The sequence below is a fragment of the Nerophis ophidion genome, linkage group LG09 (assembly GCF_033978795.1).
Source record: "Nerophis ophidion isolate RoL-2023_Sa linkage group LG09, RoL_Noph_v1.0, whole genome shotgun sequence".
Taxonomy (NCBI): domain Eukaryota; kingdom Metazoa; phylum Chordata; class Actinopteri; order Syngnathiformes; family Syngnathidae; genus Nerophis; species Nerophis ophidion.
Genome location: NC_084619.1, coordinates 58,293,852 through 58,313,243, shown reverse-complemented (window position 1 = coordinate 58,313,243; position 19,392 = coordinate 58,293,852). Strand labels below are relative to the sequence as shown.

The 19,392-nt window shown below is 38.5% G+C and overlaps 1 protein-coding gene across 3 annotated transcripts in view; it reads left to right on the top strand.

Moving 5' to 3' along the window:
* abch1 (ATP-binding cassette, sub-family H, member 1) overlaps positions 1–18,392 on the top strand; it is a 67,176-nt gene extending 48,784 nt beyond the window's left edge. For 2 of the 3 annotated variants that reach the window (XM_061911343.1, XM_061911346.1), the window contains exons 15-19: positions 2,482–2,570; positions 9,018–9,121; positions 15,818–15,977; positions 16,046–16,150; positions 17,840–18,392. In XM_061911343.1, the coding sequence (XP_061767327.1) occupies positions 2,482–2,570; positions 9,018–9,121; positions 15,818–15,977; positions 16,046–16,150; positions 17,840–18,035 (654 nt within the window). In that variant the 3' untranslated portion in view covers positions 18,036–18,392. Of the gene's footprint in view, positions 1–703; positions 775–2,481; positions 2,571–9,017; positions 9,122–15,817; positions 15,978–16,045; positions 16,151–17,839 lie in introns of all 3 variants that reach the window. The other variant, XM_061911344.1, reaches the window with a different exon arrangement.
* Positions 18,393–19,392: the final 1,000 nt, after the last annotated feature.

Genomic DNA, 19,392 nt, shown 5'->3' with positions numbered 1-19,392 from the left:
GTGTGTGTGTGTGTGTGTGTGTGTGTGTGTGTGTGTGTGTGTGTGTGTGTGTGTGTGTGTGTGTGTGTGTGTGTGTGTGTGTGCAACATGTACTATATATGTATGTATGTATATATTTATACATATATACATACACATGTATATGTATGAATATGTATTTGTATGTAAATATATTTGTATGTATATGTGTATGTACTATGTATGTATGTTTTTTATATATCTATAGAAATATACATGTGTGTAAATGTCTATATATATACATATATATATATATATTATGTATGTGTATATATATATATTATGTATATATCATATGTGTATAATATATATATATATTAATATATATGTATATACTATAATGTGTGTAAACATACAGTATGTATACATATGTTACTGTGTGTGTGTGTATGTGTGGAAATATGTACTATGTATGTATGTTTTTATATATGTATATAAATATACATTTTTATTATTTGTATATAAATGTATATGTATGTGTGTTTGTGTGTGTGTGTGTGTGTGTGTGTATATGTATATATATATTAATATGTATATATATATATATATTAATATGTATATATATATATATATATATATATATATATATATATATAATGTGTATATATATAATGTGTATATAAAATGCTCTTACTAAATATAGTATTCAACTTCCTAAGATACACCTCCATTCACTGTCCTGCAGTTTGAGGAGCCCATTTACGGCAGCCTGAACACAGATTTCACCACTTTTGTTACACCAGGTGCTGTGCTCAGGTCAGTTGGACGACGTCGACTACTTAAACCACGTGTGTCAAACTCAAGGCCCGGGGGGTCAGGTCTGGTCTGCCACATCATTTACGTGGCCCCCGAAAGCCTGGAAATGATATCAATCAATTAGAATACTTTATCTTGTCTTACTAAATGTATAACTTCATTCTGTTTTGACAGAAAAAAATACATGTACTGCATGCAATTGCATATAGTTCATATAACAAATATATTTTATTGAATTAATGTATTAAACGTGTATAAATATAGGTTTGAAATCACTTTAATATGAATCTGTAATAATAATGTTGTTAATGGTAATAATGTAATGTTATTTACATTTGTATAAATATAAGTTGGAAAGTAGTTATACTCTTTAATAATATTGAATTGTTAGTTTCCTAATAATTCAACAAATATTATGTTGTCATAGATTACATTTTTTGTGAATCCGTCCTCTCAGTCGGCAGAATTTTACCATGAAAAGTAGTTGTACCATTTTCCATATATAGTAATAGACCGCAAAAACAACAACCACTTTTCAACTATTAGGAGAACTGTTGTATTTCATTGTATTAAATCAGACCAGGAAGCGCTACTAAAGAGAGAATTATAAATATGTAAACCCTATGACGTATCACTTGTAAATGCACACATGTCCGAAATACATCGAAACCAGGGGTGTCAAACTCATTTTAGATTGGGGGCCACATGGAGAAAAATCTACTCCCAAGTGGGTCGGTCTGGTAAAATCACGGCACAATAACTTAAAAACAACGACAACTTCAGATTGTTTTCTTTGTTTAAAAATACAACAGGCACATTCTGAAAATGTACAAATCATAATGTTGTTGGTTTTTTTTTTCGTAGTATACTACCTTTATTTGTCGTTATTTATAATTTCTGAATAAATGATGTGATAATCTTTATCAGTCAACTCATTGGTGTTCATTTTCAATCTATCAAGATAAAAAATGTATCAAAATCAAATTACAGGATGTTATTTACATAGTTTGCTCATTTTCCTCGACTGATGTACTAACATAATGTTTTTTTCTTTTTTTTTCTTACATATGTAGCATGATCTACATAGATACAAATAATTGATCTTGCGATATCTAGTGGACATATTTAGAACAGCAGTTTCTTTCATTTAAAAATTCCGGCTCATTTTTTTTTTACTCAGGAAACCCTTCCCTGGTTACGTTTGACACCCCTGATTTACAGTCATACACAATTAAAACAATAAACATAGATTTTACTTTCTTTTCTTTTTAAATGTCATGTCAACAATTTTAATGCTCAGTTGCCAGAATTTTAACAATTAAAACAGTGGTACCAATTTTCCATTTATAGTAATATGTTGTAAAAAAACACTGTCTGGAGAGTCTGTAAAACAATATATAATGACCGTATGCAATTGCATGAAGCCTTATGCATGATTTTAATATAACATGTAAGGCAGCCATTTCTGTAATGTGGCCATCCATCCATTTACTACCACTTGTCCTTTCGGGTCGCGGGGGTTGCTGGAGCCTATCTCAGCTGCACATGGGCGGAAGGCGGGGTACACCCGGGACAAGTAGCCACCTCATCGCAGGGCCAACACAGATATGATGTGGCCCTCTAGTGAAAATAAATTTGACACCCATGACTTAAGCGAAAACGAACAAAGAGCCGCTTTTTCATTTTCTTCCTGTTGTCGTCCTCCAGCCTCACCTTCTACTTGGCCGTGGGCCTGACCGCCCTCTCCTTTGTGCTGGAAAGGAAGGAGGGGCTTCTCAACAGATGCTGGGTCGCAGGTATGAGCTCAAACTTCTGAAAATTCTGTCGATAGCTGCTTGATAAGATTATATTTTCCATTATCAAAGGCAGTGTTTTTCAACCTTTTGTGAGCCAAAGCACATTTAAAAAAAAATAATAATACGGAGGCACACCACTAGCAGAAAAGGTTAAAAAATGAAACTCCACCATGTTGGCGTGCCTTATTTTGAGTTGGTTGGTGTTTTCTGTGTGTAGTGCTTTAGTTTCTGACTTGCGCTGTTATTTTGGCGACCCTTCCTGTTTATTTGGTGTCTTCCTGTAGTCGCTTCACACCTTCCTTTGAGTGCTATTGCCCAGCATCTGCTTTGTTTTCGCAATCAATACTATTTAAGTTGTGCGTACACTATCCTTTTTTGTGGGACATTGTTGATTGTCATGTCATGTACGGTTGTACTTTGTGGACGCCGTCTGTGCTCCACACGCTGTAAGTTTTTGCTGTCGTCCAGCATTCTGTTTTTGTTAACTTTGTAGCTAGCTCAGTTTTACTTTTGTTTTCCATAGCCATCCTTATGCTTCAGTGCCTTTTCCAAGCGGGACTTGCCTTTTGTTCATTTTTGGTTTAAGAGTTACACAACTTTTTACCTGCACACACTGTCTCCCGCTGTGCTCTGCATATTGGGGTCACGACAAGCCATCCCCAACGCGTTTCGATTTCTACAAAGCAATGAACTACCTGCTGCCACCCACTGATACAGAGTATTACAAGGTTACCCTGTCAAGCTCAACACAGCACAGGCACTAGACAACGGCACATAATAATAATTATTGATTTGCAAAAAAAACATTTTTTGGACCAATTAGGTGAAGTTGCATAGTTTTCCACGGCACACCAGACAATATCTCACGGCACAGTGGTTGAAAAACACTGATTAAAGGCACTGAATTACATTTCTCTCACACATATTGGCACTTAGTAGCTGTTAGTAAAGGGACCAACTGATGTAATATAACAAACTGTCACTAGAGGGAGACATCACTCAGGGTGTCACTAGGAGGGTGCTTCTCAATTACTTCTGTCACACTTTCTCTGAAGCAGAAAACCGCTTTATAACATTGTATTGCAATTGAGAATAACTTTATTAACATTGCTTTTAGTATGTAATAGAAAAATTAAAATGCATCAATTTTCCTAAATAAAAAAAAAGTGAATCCCTAATTAAACTACAAACATTTTTGACCGACTTGAACCATTTGATAATGAAAACAATAACCTCACTAAATAATACATTCAAATTGATCAGCAAAATGAACCCAGGAGCACAATATATAAAACACTTTAATATACGAAACAAAAAGAAATATTACAATGTGTGCTGATTTTTGTTTTCTTTTTCCATCAAAATGAAGTCAGGACTAATGGCTACAATGAGCACATTTTGTAGTGTACAACTTTTCCAAGCGGGGTTTGAAGCCCAATACCGCATGATGCTGATAAAGCGTGTTCCCCAGGATCACACGCATCGCAACGTGACACCCTTTCTTTTTGAGAAGAACTGAGGGTGTCACGAGCCGCAGCCGTATAACATACACAGAATATACCACCTTAGAAAACACTTGGCTCTTCAAGTACCACCATAATGACCAACATTAAATAACAGTAGCATAGGAGGCCTAAGTATTCATCAAAAACAGGGCAGAGGTTTTGTTTAAGAAGTATACTTAATATTTTTGGCCACTGTAACATTACACACAGTTTGAACAGTAAACTGTGAATATTTAAAGACCCAACACTAATCAATTAATCAATTGATTCTTTAGTGTACCACTAGATGGAGCGTACGTCCCACAGGTTGACAACCATGACATAAGGTATAGAAACACAATTTTATTGAAAAAATAACTGCACAAAATTTAAACAATAATATTATAATATAAATAGCATACATTACCATTTAAAAATTAAATTAATGAAGACAATTCATACTTATCTAAACATATTGTATTTTTTAAATTGCATTGTCAGTATTTTTTTTAGTCATGTTTACTAACAAATAGGGGGAAGAACAAAAACCAAAACAACCTCAACAAAAAGACTAATGGAAAGAAAAAACAAACAAAAAAACAATACGCTGATTTGTTTTGAACATTGTTTACTTTACATGTTAACAGTTTCACGTTCCAACATGTCCGAAAATAAGTTATTTATACACATTTTTAAAATGTGTTTACTTTATAAAACCACTGCTGAAATGCTAAAGTGCGATGTGGACATCATCGACAAATAATCAATGATGTAATGATGTATGGGTCCAAAACTGCCCTTCTGCCCTTCTGGAAAAAGGGAAGGGAGACCACCTGATCTGTAGCAACCACAGGGGTATCCCACTACTCGCAATACCCAGAATACTTCTCACCCGCATCATACTCTACGGAGTATTGCGTGCCACCAGAAGTTGGCGCTGCTGTGAACAAGCTGGATTCATGCCCACCAGCTCTACCACAGACCACATCTCTGCACTTCGCCCGATCATGGAAAAGGCCAGCAAATTTTGGAAGGATCAGCACTTCTACGCCGCGTTCATCGACCTCAAAGCTCCGTTTGACACTAGGGACCATGGATCACTCTTGGATATCCTGAATTTTTTCCCAAAATCACCAGCCTCAGGTATGGCTCCTCTCACAGCCATACCATAATGCTGTGGGCGTGCGGACGGTAGAGACTATATGGTACCCCATCACTAGCGGCTTCAGATAGGTCTGTGTCGCTGCCCCCCGACCTCTTTAACTGAGTCGTCCACCACCTGCAGGGTGTGTCAACATGACCTAGGTGATTCTCAAAACTCTAACACCACGCATCCATCCAACCAACCATCATCTTCTGCTTATCTGAGTTCAGGTCACGGGGCAAGCAGTCTAAACAGGGAAGCTCAGACTGCCCTCTCCCCCAGCCACTTCGTCTGGCTCTTCCCGGGGAATACTGAGGCGTTCCCAGGCCATCTGGGAGACATAGTCCCCCCAACGTGTCCTCGGTCTTCCCCCTGGCCTCCTACCGATCAGAGATGCCCTAAACACCTCCCCTGGGAGGCGTCCGGAGGGCTTCCTGACAATTTGCAGCGGCTTTACTTTGAGCTTCTCCCGAATGACAGAGCGTCTCACCCAACTCTAAGGGTAAAGCCCCGCCATCTGACGGAGGAAACTCATTTCGGCCGATTGTACCCGTGAGCTTGTGCTTTTGGTCATAACCCAAAGCTCATGACCATAGGTGAGGATGGAAATGTAGATCGATCAGTAAATTGAAAGCTTCGCCTTCTGGCTCAGCTCCTTTTCACCACGACAGACGGATGCAGGGTCCACATTACTGCAAATGCTGCACCAATCCACCTGTCAATCTCATGTTCCATTCTTCCCTCATTTGTGAACAAGACTCCGAGTTACTTGAACTTTTCCACTTGGAGGAATATCTTCTTCCCAACCCGGGAATGGGACTCCCCCCTTTTCCGGGCAAGAACCATGGACTCTGATTTGGAGGTGGTGATTCTCATCCCAGTCCCTTCACACTCGGCTGTGAACTGATCCACCACGTTCCACCTGACTTTCCAAGTACAACCATGATAAGCAACATTAAAATACAGTAGCGTAGTAAGCTTAAGAAATTCATAAAAAACAATTTGCTTAACAAGTTTATTTACTTAACATTACACATAGTTTGAACGGTAAAAATGTGTTTGAATACAGGTAAATAAAATGCTGTACTTTAACCAAGTGATTCTTTGGTGTACCAATAGATGGAGGCTGCTTACCACCGTTTGAGAATCACTGCACTTACCAACCAGCAATATGCTGATGACACCGCACTATTTGCAGAGATACCTCTCCTAGAAGCCTTCAGCCCCTTCGACAAGGAAGCTAAAAAGCTTGGCCTATAGGTCAGCATAACCAAGACTGAACGTATGCACATTGGTGATGGTCCCGACCCGTCTCGTCCCCTATGATGTCCCTGTTAGTAGTTACCTAGATAATGCGGCAGGTCACAGCGGGCAGGAAAACTAGTTTGTAGTGGACATTCGAGAAGCGTCACAAAGACTTGGACTTTGCAGACGACATCAGCTTTCTCTGCCACAAGGGAGCCATGTTGCAGATGTGGCAGAGAAGACCAGCTTAAAAATCAACATTGAGAGGAGTAAACAACAAACGGCAAGACCAAATACGACTGCACCCGGTAGACATCATGGAAGTATAACTCGGAAGCATCATCAGTAAAGACGGGGGACGGATGAAGACATCAAGTTCCGAATCAACAAAGCCCGGCATGCCTTCAACACTCTACAATATGGCGGTCAACTGCACTTTCACTGCACAACAAGATTTGTATCTTTAACACCAATGTCAAGTCAGTCCTGCTCTACAGCTCAGAAACCTGGTCAGTGACCAAAACTAACACCCACAAACTCCAGGCATTCACCAACAGATGTCTCTGCAATATTCTCAATATCAGGTTGTCGGAAGTTGTCTCCAATGACCAACTGCGGGATAGGACCAGCCAAGCCCCAGTCAAATATGATGACATCCATAAAAGAAAATGTGGATGGATTAGCCACACTCTCCACAAGGCTGCTTCAAACATCCCCAAGACTGAAATCCACAAGGGAAGCGGAAAGTGTGTCGTCCAAGACAGACTTGGCGCAGGTGCATCAACGCGGAGGCAAAGACAGCTGGGGTGACGTGGGCTTAGATGAAGAGGACCGCCCCAGAGGTGGTGTTGCGGCCTTACGTTCCTTGGGGATGGTCCCGACCCACCAGCCTTCCAGTTCAGTCAATCAAATTTTATCCACATGGCCCTTAATCATGGGTGCCCTATAGGGCTTCACAACAACATCCTCTGATCTAAACAGAAAACAGAAGAAACCTTGAGAAAGGATCGCAGATGTAGACACACCCCTTCCAGGGTGACCTGCTCGGTACAGTTATTAAATTGTTAAATTAAGTATTTGTAAATTCATAGATAATGTGAGAGTCCAGTCCAGAGAAACCAACAGAAAGTCATAGGGGGAATGTATCTTCCTCCAGGCTCATCCAGTCAGCTACGCAGATATGTCTATAGCTGTGCAGGAAACAGGGGTTCATCAGTTCGATGATACTCTGGTCCTTTTTGTGCCCAATTGGATCCACGATATCTAAAACCGGCGACCTGAAAACAGAGGTACGCCAACGCAGAGCCCTTGCAGCCTTCATCCTGCAGTAGCGACATTGAGATGTTTCCGGAGAGAGCAAGCTTAGAGTTTCCAAGGCGTTCTCCTTTATAGTGCAGAAACCTGGCCCTGGAACAAAACCCCAGCAGCCAGTCTAGACGGATTTGACATCAATCATCAATTAAAATGATTTATATTGTCCTTAATCACAAATGTGCAAGAAAAAACTCAACCCAATGAGCACAATGACAAACCTTGAAAGGGACCGCAGATGCGGGAACGAGTCGAAACGCTACGGACGACTAGAAGACGGAACGGCACTCGGTTCAAGGCACGAAACAGTAGGCGATACTGTGGACATTGCCGGGGGGGGGGAACGCAATGTCCACAGTATCGCCCACTGTTTCGTGCCTTGAACCGAGTGCCAGGTGGGTGGGGGCACAAGTCCAGTGGCCATGGATAAATTGCTGGCTGTCCAGAGTTGGGACCCGGGGGTGGACCGCTCGCCTGTGCATCGGTTGGGTACATCTCTGCACTGCTGACCCGTCTCCGCTTGGGATGCTCTCCTGCTGGCCCCACTATGGACTGGACTCTCCCTATTATGTTAGATCCGCTCTGGACTGGACTTTCACAATATTATGTTAGACCCACAGGACGTCCATTGCCTCCTAGAGTGGGGGGTCACCCACATCTGCGGTCCTCTCCAAGGTTTCTCATAGTTATTTACATTGACATCCCACCGGGTTGTGAGTTTTTTCTTGCCCTTTTGTGAGCTCTGAACTGAGGATGTCGCTGTGGCTTGTGCAGCCCTTTGAGACACTTGTGACTTAGGGCTATATAAATAAACATTGATTGATTGATTGATTGATTGATTGATTGACAGTGAGTGAACTCGTCCAAAGGATGGCGCCATAGCACAAAAAAATAGCACACATTTTCAGTGTCTTTGCATGTTTTATGAAACCTATTTGTTGAACACAAAACATTATTTTAAAAATAATAATACATTTTACTTAGAAGGCGCATTCCTCGGCACACAAGCACACTGTACAAAAACAAAAACAATTGGATAAAACAAAAATTCCAAAAGATAAACATTTTTTTTTTAAAAAGGATGGCAGTTAGCTATGAAAATTCACAAATTAGCCGCAGCGTTTTATAAGCCGCAGGATTCAAAGCGTAGGAAAAATGTAGAGGTTCTTAGTCCGGGAAAATACAGTACTCATGTTATGTTGTAAACACTCCACGGAATTCTGCTTTGTTTATTTGATATGAAACAATATTTGTGTCCGGCAGGTGTCAGCTCGATGGAAACGATGCTGGCTCACCTATTTTCCCAGCTGCTGGTCATCAGTGTCCAGATCATTCTCATGTTGCTCTTCATCTTCCTTGTCTTCAAGGTGCGAGACACACACATACACACACACACACACACACACACACACACGGAAACACAGTGCGTTTGAACGACTGTTTGCACAAGTCGCAGTTTTGCAGACTTTGCATTTTTCTCCACACTATGTACATTGGAACCCCGATGTTCGAGCCCTTCTATGAGCAAACTTTTCGGTTTACGAACTAATAGATGGTGCCAAATATGCGTCCGTATGTCTCTGTGTACAAACGCTTCATTCATTCACTTTGTGTCCCGCTGGCAGTCATTTTTTGGTTGCTCGTAAGTTTTTAATTGTGATGAGACTTCTACTTATTATGTCTTGTTCAGAAGCGCCTCTTTCAAGAGTATATACACACACACACACACACACAGACACACAGCCCCTCTGCCTGCTCCTTTGCCGTTGTTAATGTCCTTGTAAGTGGATTTTACTTTCGGACTTACAAAACCTGTTCAAGAACCAAATAGGAATTGAAGGTTTATGCTTCATTCGCAGTCAAATATTGGGTTGCGTGTCGAGGTATTGCGGGGGGATGGCGTGGTTCGGGTTGGAAGAGTGGCCGTGCCAGCAACCTGAGGGTTCCTGGTTCAATCCCCACCTTCTACCAACCTCGTCACGTCCGTTGTGTCCTTGAGCAAGACACTTTCTCCCTTGCTCCTGATGGGTCGTGGTTAGGGCCTTGCATGGCAGCTCCCGCCATCAGTGTGTGAATGGGTGAATCTGGAACTTGTGTCAAAGTGCTTTGTGTACCTTGAAGGTAGAAAAACGCTATACAAGTATAACCCATTTACCATTTACTCTCACTACGTACTCGCACTTCAACATGAACCTGAGTCATAGAGAAGTTTCTTAAGCGCAAAAATTATGACTTAAGTGGTGAAGCTTTATTTTTATTTGCATGTTAATTTCTTTGACAGTTGAATAATTTAACACACCATAATTAGTGTTTAAGCTGCACCCACCAACATTTAAGAATAAAAAAATATTTTTATATACTGTATATTGGCCGCACTGGACAACAACCCGTCCATATATACTGGTTTGACATGTTTTTGAAATGTTTATTTACATACCCTGATTGTTTCCAAACGATGTCTGTAACACGGCAGTAAAACGGCTGATCAAACAAAACAGAAGTCATCCTCACGGACCCACTATCTGCCGAAGCTCGCTCTCCAATCAGCTGAACGGACTCAATAACCTCACAGTGACGTTTTGGTGAATTTACAAAACGTAAACAATACAAACAGAATGCCATTGTAAGTGAATAGTACTAACACAAACCCTCATAAACGTGTTAGCATATTAGCTAACGCTAACGAGGCTAGCTTGATCACATTGCGACAGCTCGTACAAGTATGTATAAAAACACTCCCACAGACATCACACACGGGACAGTTTAGTCAGCAAGAATTGTTTTAGTTATATTGTAAAACTTAATAATACTAACACAGACACTCTTAAACGTGTTAGCATATTAGCTAATGCTAACTATGCTAGTTTGATCACATTACGATAGCTCGTACAAATATGCATGAACACACTGCTACTGACATCCCACATGGGTTGGTTTAGTAAGCGAACATTGTTTTAGTTATATTGTAAAACTTGATAATACTAACACAGACACTCGTAAACGTGTTAGCATATTAGCTAATGCTAACTATGCTATCTTGATCACATTACGATAGCTCTTACAAATATGCATGAAAACACTCCTACAGACTTCACACATGGGACGGTTTAGTAAGCGAGAATTAATTTAGTTATATAGTAAAACTTAATAATACTAACACAGACACTTGTAAACGTGTTAGCATATTAGCTAATGCTAACTATGCCAGCTTGATCACATTACGATAGCTCTTACAAATATGCATGAAAACACTCCTACTGTCATCACACATGGGTCGGTTTAGTATGCGAGAATTGTTTTAATTATATTGTAAAACATACAAACGTAGCTGGGAGCGATTGATAGTACTAACACAGACACTCGTAAACGTGTTAGCATATTAGCTAATGCTAACGATGCTAGCTTGATCACATTACGATAGTTCATACATATATGCATGAAAACACTTCTACAGACATAACACATGGGACGGTTTAGTAAGCGAGAATTATATTGTAAAACTTACAAACGTAGCTGGGAGCGATTTAATAATAAAAAAAAACCTTTTGAGCAGAAACGCTATGGAAGAATAGGGTTCAAGGAACAAAACAGGAAGTATATTTTCAAACAATAACACACCCTTTGAGTGTCTTAGTTTGTGTTTAACGAAAACAGTTTGCTTTATGCTGTTGGCGTAAAGAAATCCTAAAATTAGCCGCACCGTTCAAAGCGTAGGAAAAAAGTTGCAGGCTGATGTAAACACAGTGAAGTTATTTTTTCTCTTTCTTTCCGTGGTATATAGGATTCTCTTTTCCTAATCAGCCTGACCTAATCCTGAATTTTATGTGTTATACGATAATAATGTTTGCGACAAACACGTTTTCTTATCATTTGACAAGGTTGTACTGTAAGTAGGTCAGGTATAATTACTGAACATCATTCAAATCAAAGGTAAGATATTGTTGATATATGAGCGGGTCCCGGCCCTTCTGTAGTGGAGAGGTCAAATAGGCCAAGAACCCCTGTGTTAAAGGTTGACTCCCTTTTAATGCTGTCAACATTGTTGCTTCCAATAAGTGTTTGAAGTCCGCAGGAGGTGAAAGAACGGGATTTGTTGCGTGTGCTCGTGTTAATCAAGGCACGGGAGTCGGCCCCAATAAATCACTCGCCATCGCCACGACAACAGCGCCCGATTGCTGTGGCAACCGGGAGGCCGTGCGGCCTCTCGGCGCCGCTCTATTTTTGCTAGTTGTCACGGGAGACGGAGGGTGTCTTGACACTGGGAGGACAGGCGCTCCGGCACGCACCGGCGCTCCTCGCACACGTCTGCACTTTTGACTTCTGCTGGCCTCAGACTTTCGTCTTCCTGCTGCAGATTCTTGCAACTTTGATGTGACTCTCGGGTTTTACACAGCACTCGGGACGACGTCCATCATGTGCGTGCGTGGAAGGAAGCATATAGTCTTTGAGCGATTGGGATTATTTTGTAGGTCATGTTGTATGGACGGGCCTCAAAGTGGGGATGTTGTACAGGGGCCACAAGCACACGGGGGCCCCTGAGGGTTTCATAGATTGTTTTCCCCTGCCATTCCAACTAAAAAGATGGCGTCACAAATGTTGACAGTTGAATAACAAGGTTGTGTTGGAGCAGGGGTGTCACTTTTTTACTTGGGGGCGGGGTCACGTTGGCCTAAAAAAAAATTTCCGGCCAGGGCCGAAATCCAACTGCATGTAAAAAACTTGTGTGTGTGTGCGCGCGCTTGGTGTGTTTGTGTGTGTGTGCGCACTTGTATGTGTATGAGTTTATATATGTGTATATGTCTATATACACACCCCGTTTCCATGAGTTGGGAAATTGTGTTCGATGTAAATATAAACGGAATACAATGATTTGCAAATCATTTTCAACCCATATTCAGTTGAATATGCTACAAAGACAACATATTCGATGTTCAAACTGATAAACATTTTCTTTTTTGCAAATAATCATTAACTTTAGATTTTGATGCCAGCAACACGTGACAAAGAAGTTGGGAAATGTGGCAATAAATACTGATAAAGTTGAGAAATACTCATCAAACACATATTTGGAACATCCCACAGGTGTGCAGGCTGATTGGGAACAGGTGGGTGCCATGATTGGGTATAAAAGCAGCTTCCATGAAATGCTAAGTAATTAACAAACAAAGATGGGGTGAGGGTCACCACTTTGTAAGCAAATTGTCGAACAGTTTTAGAACAACATTTCTCAACGAGCTATTGCAAGGAATTTAGGGATTTTACCATCTACGGTCCGTAAAATCATCAAAAGGTTCAGAGAATCTGGAGAAATCACCGCACGTAAGCGATGATATTACGGACCTTTGATCCCTAAGGCGGTACTGCATCAAAAACCAACATCAGTGTGTAAAAGATATCACCACGTAGGCTCAGGAACACTTCATAAAACCATTGTCAGTAACTACAGTTGGTTGCTACATCTGTAAGTGCAAGTTAAAATCTACTATGCAAAGCAAAACCCATTTATCAACAACACCAAGGAACGCCGCCGGCTTCCCTGGGCCCGAGCTCATCTAAGATGGACTGATGCAAAGTGGAAAAGTGTTCTGTGGTCTGACGAGTCCACATTTCAAATTATATTTGGAAACTGCGGACGTGGTGTCCTCCGGAACAAAGAGGAAAATAACCATCCGGATTGTTATAGGCGCAAAGTTCAAAAGCCAGCATGTGTGATGGTATGGGGGTGTACCAGTGCCCAAGGCATGGGTAACTTACACATCTGTGAAGGCACCATTAATGCTGAATGGTCCATACAGGTTTTGGAGCAACATATGTTGTCATCCAAGCAATGCTTTCATGGACGCCCCTGCTTATTTCAGCAAGACAACGCCAAGCCACGTGTTACAACAGCGGGGTTTGTAGTAAAAGAGTGCGCCTGCAGTCCAGACCTGTCTCCCATCGAAAATGTGTGGCGCATTATGAAGCGTAAAATACGACAGCGGAGACCCCAAACTGTTGAACGACTAAAGCTCTACATAAAACAAGAATGAGAAAGAATTCCACTTTCAAAGCTTCAACAATTAAAAGGTAAATGGGTTGTACTTGTATAGCGCGTTTTTACCCCTTTTTAAGCAGCCCAAAGCGCTTTGACAGTAATTTCACACATACATTAACACAATGACGGCTGGAGCTGCCATGCAAGGCGCTCACCAGGACCCATCAGGAGCAAGGGTGAAGTGTCTTGCCCAAGGACACAACGGACGTGACTAGGATGGTAGAAGGTTAGTCTCCTCAGTTCCCAAAATGTTAATTGAGTTTTGTTGATGTTGACTTATGTGCTAATCAGACATATTTGGTTGCGGCGTGACTGCCAGCTAATCGATGCTAACATGCTACGCTAATCGATGCTAACATGCTATTTACTGGCGGTGCTAAAGCAGACATGGCACAGAGATCTATGGATAACCTGCAGATGAATTTGCAACAATAAAGTCAACGAATTCACAAAGGTGAGTTTTGTTGATGTTGACTGCCAGCTAATCGATGCTAACATGCTACGCTAATCGATACTAACATGCTATTTACCGGCGGTGCTAAAGCAGACATGGCCCAGAGATGTATGGATAACCTGCAGATGCATTTGCATCTATATTACGTTTCCTTCCACCCACTTTTAACGCGAAAAAAACACTTACCAATCGACGGATTTAAGTTGTTCCAGTGTCACAACATGCGAAAGTCCTGATCGTTTGGTCCGCACATTTTACCGGCGATGCTAACGCAGCTATTCGGCCATGTTATGGCTATGAATAGCGTCAATAGCTATTCGCTCAATAGCTTCAGTTTCTTCTTCAATACTTTCATACTCCAACCATCCGTTTCAATACATGCGTAATCTGTTGACTCGCTTAAGCCGCTGAAATCCGAGTCTGAATCCGAGCTAATGTCGCTATATTTTGCTGTGCTATTCGCCATTGTTTGTTTACATTGGCAGCACTGTATGACGTCACAGGGAAATGGATAGTCTCATCGCAAATAGCGAAAATAAAGCACTTTAAAGCTTTTTTTAGGGATATTCCGGGACCGGTAAAATTTTGAAAAAAAATACAACAAGCCACTGGGAACTGATTTTTATTGTTTTTAACCCTTTTGAAATTGTGATAATGTTCCCCTTTAAAATAAAAGGTGATGTAACACAGTGCTGAACATGCCCTTTCCCAACTACTTTGGGATGTGTTGCAGCCAAGAAATTCTAAGTTAATTATTATTAGCAAAAAAGAATAAAGTTTATGAGTTTGAACATCCAATATGTTGTCTTTGTAGTGCATTCAAATGAATATGGGTTGAAAAGGATTTACAAATCATTGTATTCTGTTTATATTTACATCTAACACAATTTCCCAACTCATATGGAAACGGTACATATGTGTATGTATAAATGTGTGTATATATATAATATATGTATATGTATATATGTAATTGTGTGTATATATATGCATATGTGTATGTGTATATATATATATATATATATACACATACACATATGCATATATATACACACAATTACATATATATGGATCATATGGAAACGGTACATATGTGTATGTATAAATGTGTGTATATATATAATATATGTATATGTATATATGTAATTGTGTGTATATATATGCATATGTGTATGTGTATATATATATATATATATATATATATATATATACACATACACATACACATATGCATATATATACACACAATTACATATATATGGATCATATGGAAACGGTACATATGTGTATGTATAAATGTGTGTATATATATAATATATGTATATGTATATATGTAATTGTGTGTATATATATGCATATGTGTATGTGTATATATATATATATATATATATATATATACACATACACATATGCATATATATACACACAATTACATATATATAAATAATTATATATATATATATATATATATATATATATATATAATTATTTTCATGTCATGATCCAGCTTGCAGAAGTTTTATTATATTATCATAAACAATCAAGCCAACTAAGATAATAATCAAAAGTACTTTGCAGACGCCCAACGAAGGCTCTCTGGTGCTGATGATCACGCTGATCGTGCTCCAGGGCATCACCGGCATCTCCTTCGGCCTCGTCATCTCCGCCGCCATCGACAGCGAGCAGAGCGCCAACCAGGCGGCGCTGGGCATCTTCTACCCCAACCTCATCATGAGCGGTAGGCGTTGTTGTCTCACCTAAATGGCGGCCATGATGTTACCTAACGCGCCTTGTCATGTACTGCAGGTATCATCTGGCCGGTGGAGTGCATCCCTTATCCTCTGCGCTACCTCAGCCTGGCTCTTCCTCAGACCTACGCCTCGGAAGCCCTCCGATGCATCATGTATCGAGGTAACACACACACACACACACACGCACACACATACACACACACACACACGCACACGCTCCAACAATCAACGCGTCACGTATTACGTGACACACGACAATCACAGGAAGTGTCAGTAGCTTCTTCCTGTTCCGTGTCCAAAGTCAACATAGCTGACGTCACATTATGGACTATTTATTCAAACAATGAACACACGCAAATGGCAGTCATTGTTTTGACACACAACAACCTTATACTTTGTTATTTTGATCACATATTTCTCCTTTAAAAGATGACAAGTTGAAAAAATGCACCTCAGGCTTGTAATCTACTGCATTTTATCTATACTTAAAAAAAATTTATTGTAGTAAAAAACACACTTAACATTTAAGTCTTGTTAATGATGTTTGTAATATGTCAGTAATGCAAAATTAATAAAAAAACAATAAATATATATTTACCAATTAAACAATAATAGGGAATAATAAATATGAATTATTTTAACAACTTAAAGCGTAATAGATACCTGACTTTATGAATAAATTAATAATAGTAAATGCCACGTTGTTTGACCCAAAAAATAAATATATATGAAAATAATACTTTACAATACTCTTTTGCATTTAAAATTAGAATTTTAAAGACATCATTTTTCAAATTAAACAAAATACCACATTGCATTAGAAAGTTATTAATAAAAAATTAACATTGTAACATCCGAGACAAAAATAAATGAATACAAATGAAAATTATTCTTTACATAAATGATAACCTATTGCATTAGTAAATAATTATTGACAAACCGCATTTTTTCTCAACTTGACATAAATATAAATAAAAACAAAAGTAAAGTAAGAAAATTAAACACAATCGATACAAAAAAAAACATGTTTTCATAACAAACCAAAATAAGAAATAGAAATTAAAGTAGTACCGCAAAATAAAAAAAATATTTCATAAGCAAATTATTAGTAGTAATAAATGATCCCTTGTGACATTATTATGCAGAAATAAATACAATTTGAAATCTTAAAAAATTAAACAAATACCAGATTTTGCCTTGTAAAATTTTTAGCACAATTATTGATCACATTATTAGACAAATTAAATTATATTTTAAAATAAATACTAACCAAAAAATTACCCTTATAATTCTTTGAAGTAGAGGAGGGGCACTGGTGGGTTAGTAGGGAGACTTTGTATTCAATTCTGAGTGGAACAGTAAGCCAGTGAAGGGATTTGAGATTTGGTGTGGAAAAAAAACACACAAAAAAATGATTCTTTAGGTATTTTTCTAAAATAAATAATTATTAATGAAAAAACCTTAAAAATAAAAAAATATTGACAAGGAAATGTCCTTTCGTCCCATTATTAGACGAATCAAAATACGTTCAAGTAAATACTAACAAAAACAATACCCTTAAAAAGAAAAATATACTAGATTACAAGAGAAAATTCTTATTATGGAAAAATTTACATCAAAAAAAAATTACTCCAATTAAAATACATTAAAAATGGCCATAAAAACAGTAACTTCTAAAATAAAAATGTAATTACTAACAAAATATTCAATTATTAACCAAAAAATACCTAAAAAAAAAATACTTTAATGCCTCTGTGTGTGTGTGTGTGTGTGTGTGTGTGTGTGTGTGTGTGTGTGTGTGTGTGTGTGTGTGTGTGTGTGTGTGTGTGTGTGTGTGTGTGTGTGTCAGGTTGGGGCCTGAGTCGCATGATGGTGTGGCGAGGCTTCGCCGTCACTTTGGGCTGGAACACGTTTTTCCTCATCCTGGCCACGGTCATCTTGAAGCTCAGGACGTGAACGCCTCGCGCTTGCTGTCACGCCAAACACATTCCGCCTTGGGGGGGTCCCATGTGTGTGTGTGCGTGTGTGTGGAGGACAAGTTGTAGCTCCTCCCCCCAAAACTGTGCTGCATGTCCACGCTCCCATGCATCCCTCGAAGGCGCTCCAACATGAGAAGATATATATTCGCCGTACGTCCTGTCCATGCAGTATTTTGGTATCCGTGGAAACGTGAAAATGTGAATTGAAGAATATTCCAGGTGCTCGCACGACTTCTTGACGCCGCCGTGTGTCAATTATCTGGTGGTGGGAAGGGTTTGTCGTTAAGGATTTCACAAGCAGTATTTTGTCCACTTTGCCGGACAGAGTGGACGGCGTCAGGTGTGGTCCGTTGTTGGCGTCATGTGACCTCGTGTGGACTTGGCCCGCTTTTTACTCACCAATAAAATAAAACATCAACGTGACTTTGTGTCATTTGTGTGTTATCAGAAACACCTCGTTCACTACATTCATTTTGGTGCAGATCTGGATAAAGGTAGCTCCTGCGTTTTTATTTAAATTTTCAAATTTTTGAACATTTTTTTTTAATTTTCAGACCTGAATAACAAGGTCTTGGAAATGTTTTCATTGTTTTTTTTTTCTAGATTTTATTTAATGTTTGACCTTTTTTTTTTTTCATAATTTTCTCATTATTTATAAAATTGTGTTGCATATCCAAAACGTACAATTTATTCATCAGTGAATAAAAAAGTAATAAGCATTTGATGGATCATATTCTTTTAGAGAATAATGCATAAATGTTGGTTAAAGGTTGTTGGTGCAGATCTGGATAAAGGTACCTCCTGCATTTCTTATTTTAGTTTTCTAATGTTAAACATTTTACTTTTTAATTTTCTTACCTGAATACATGGTCTTGGAAAATGTTTTGTTTCTTTTTAGATTTTATTGTTTGACCTTTTCTTTTTCATAAATTTTCTCATGAATAATGTGTTAATATATATTTATTATTTTGTTTGTTTTATTTATGTTTAACAATTTGTTTTCATAATTTTCTTTTGAGATTTTGTTGCATTTCCAAAACATACATACATGTGTATATATATATATATATATATGTATATGTATATGTGTATATATATATATATATATATGTATATGGATATATGTATATGTATATATATATATATGTATATGGATATATATATATATATATGTATATGTATATATATATATATATGTATATGTATATACATATATATATATGTATATATTTATATAATATATATGTTTATATGTGTGTATGTAGATACACTACACACACACATATATAAATATATATGTTTGCATGTGTACATTGATTTATATATGTCTATATATATCAATATTTCTTTATATATACATATTTATACAGTAGATATAAATATACATATACATACATTTATAAATGTTTGGATTTATATATGT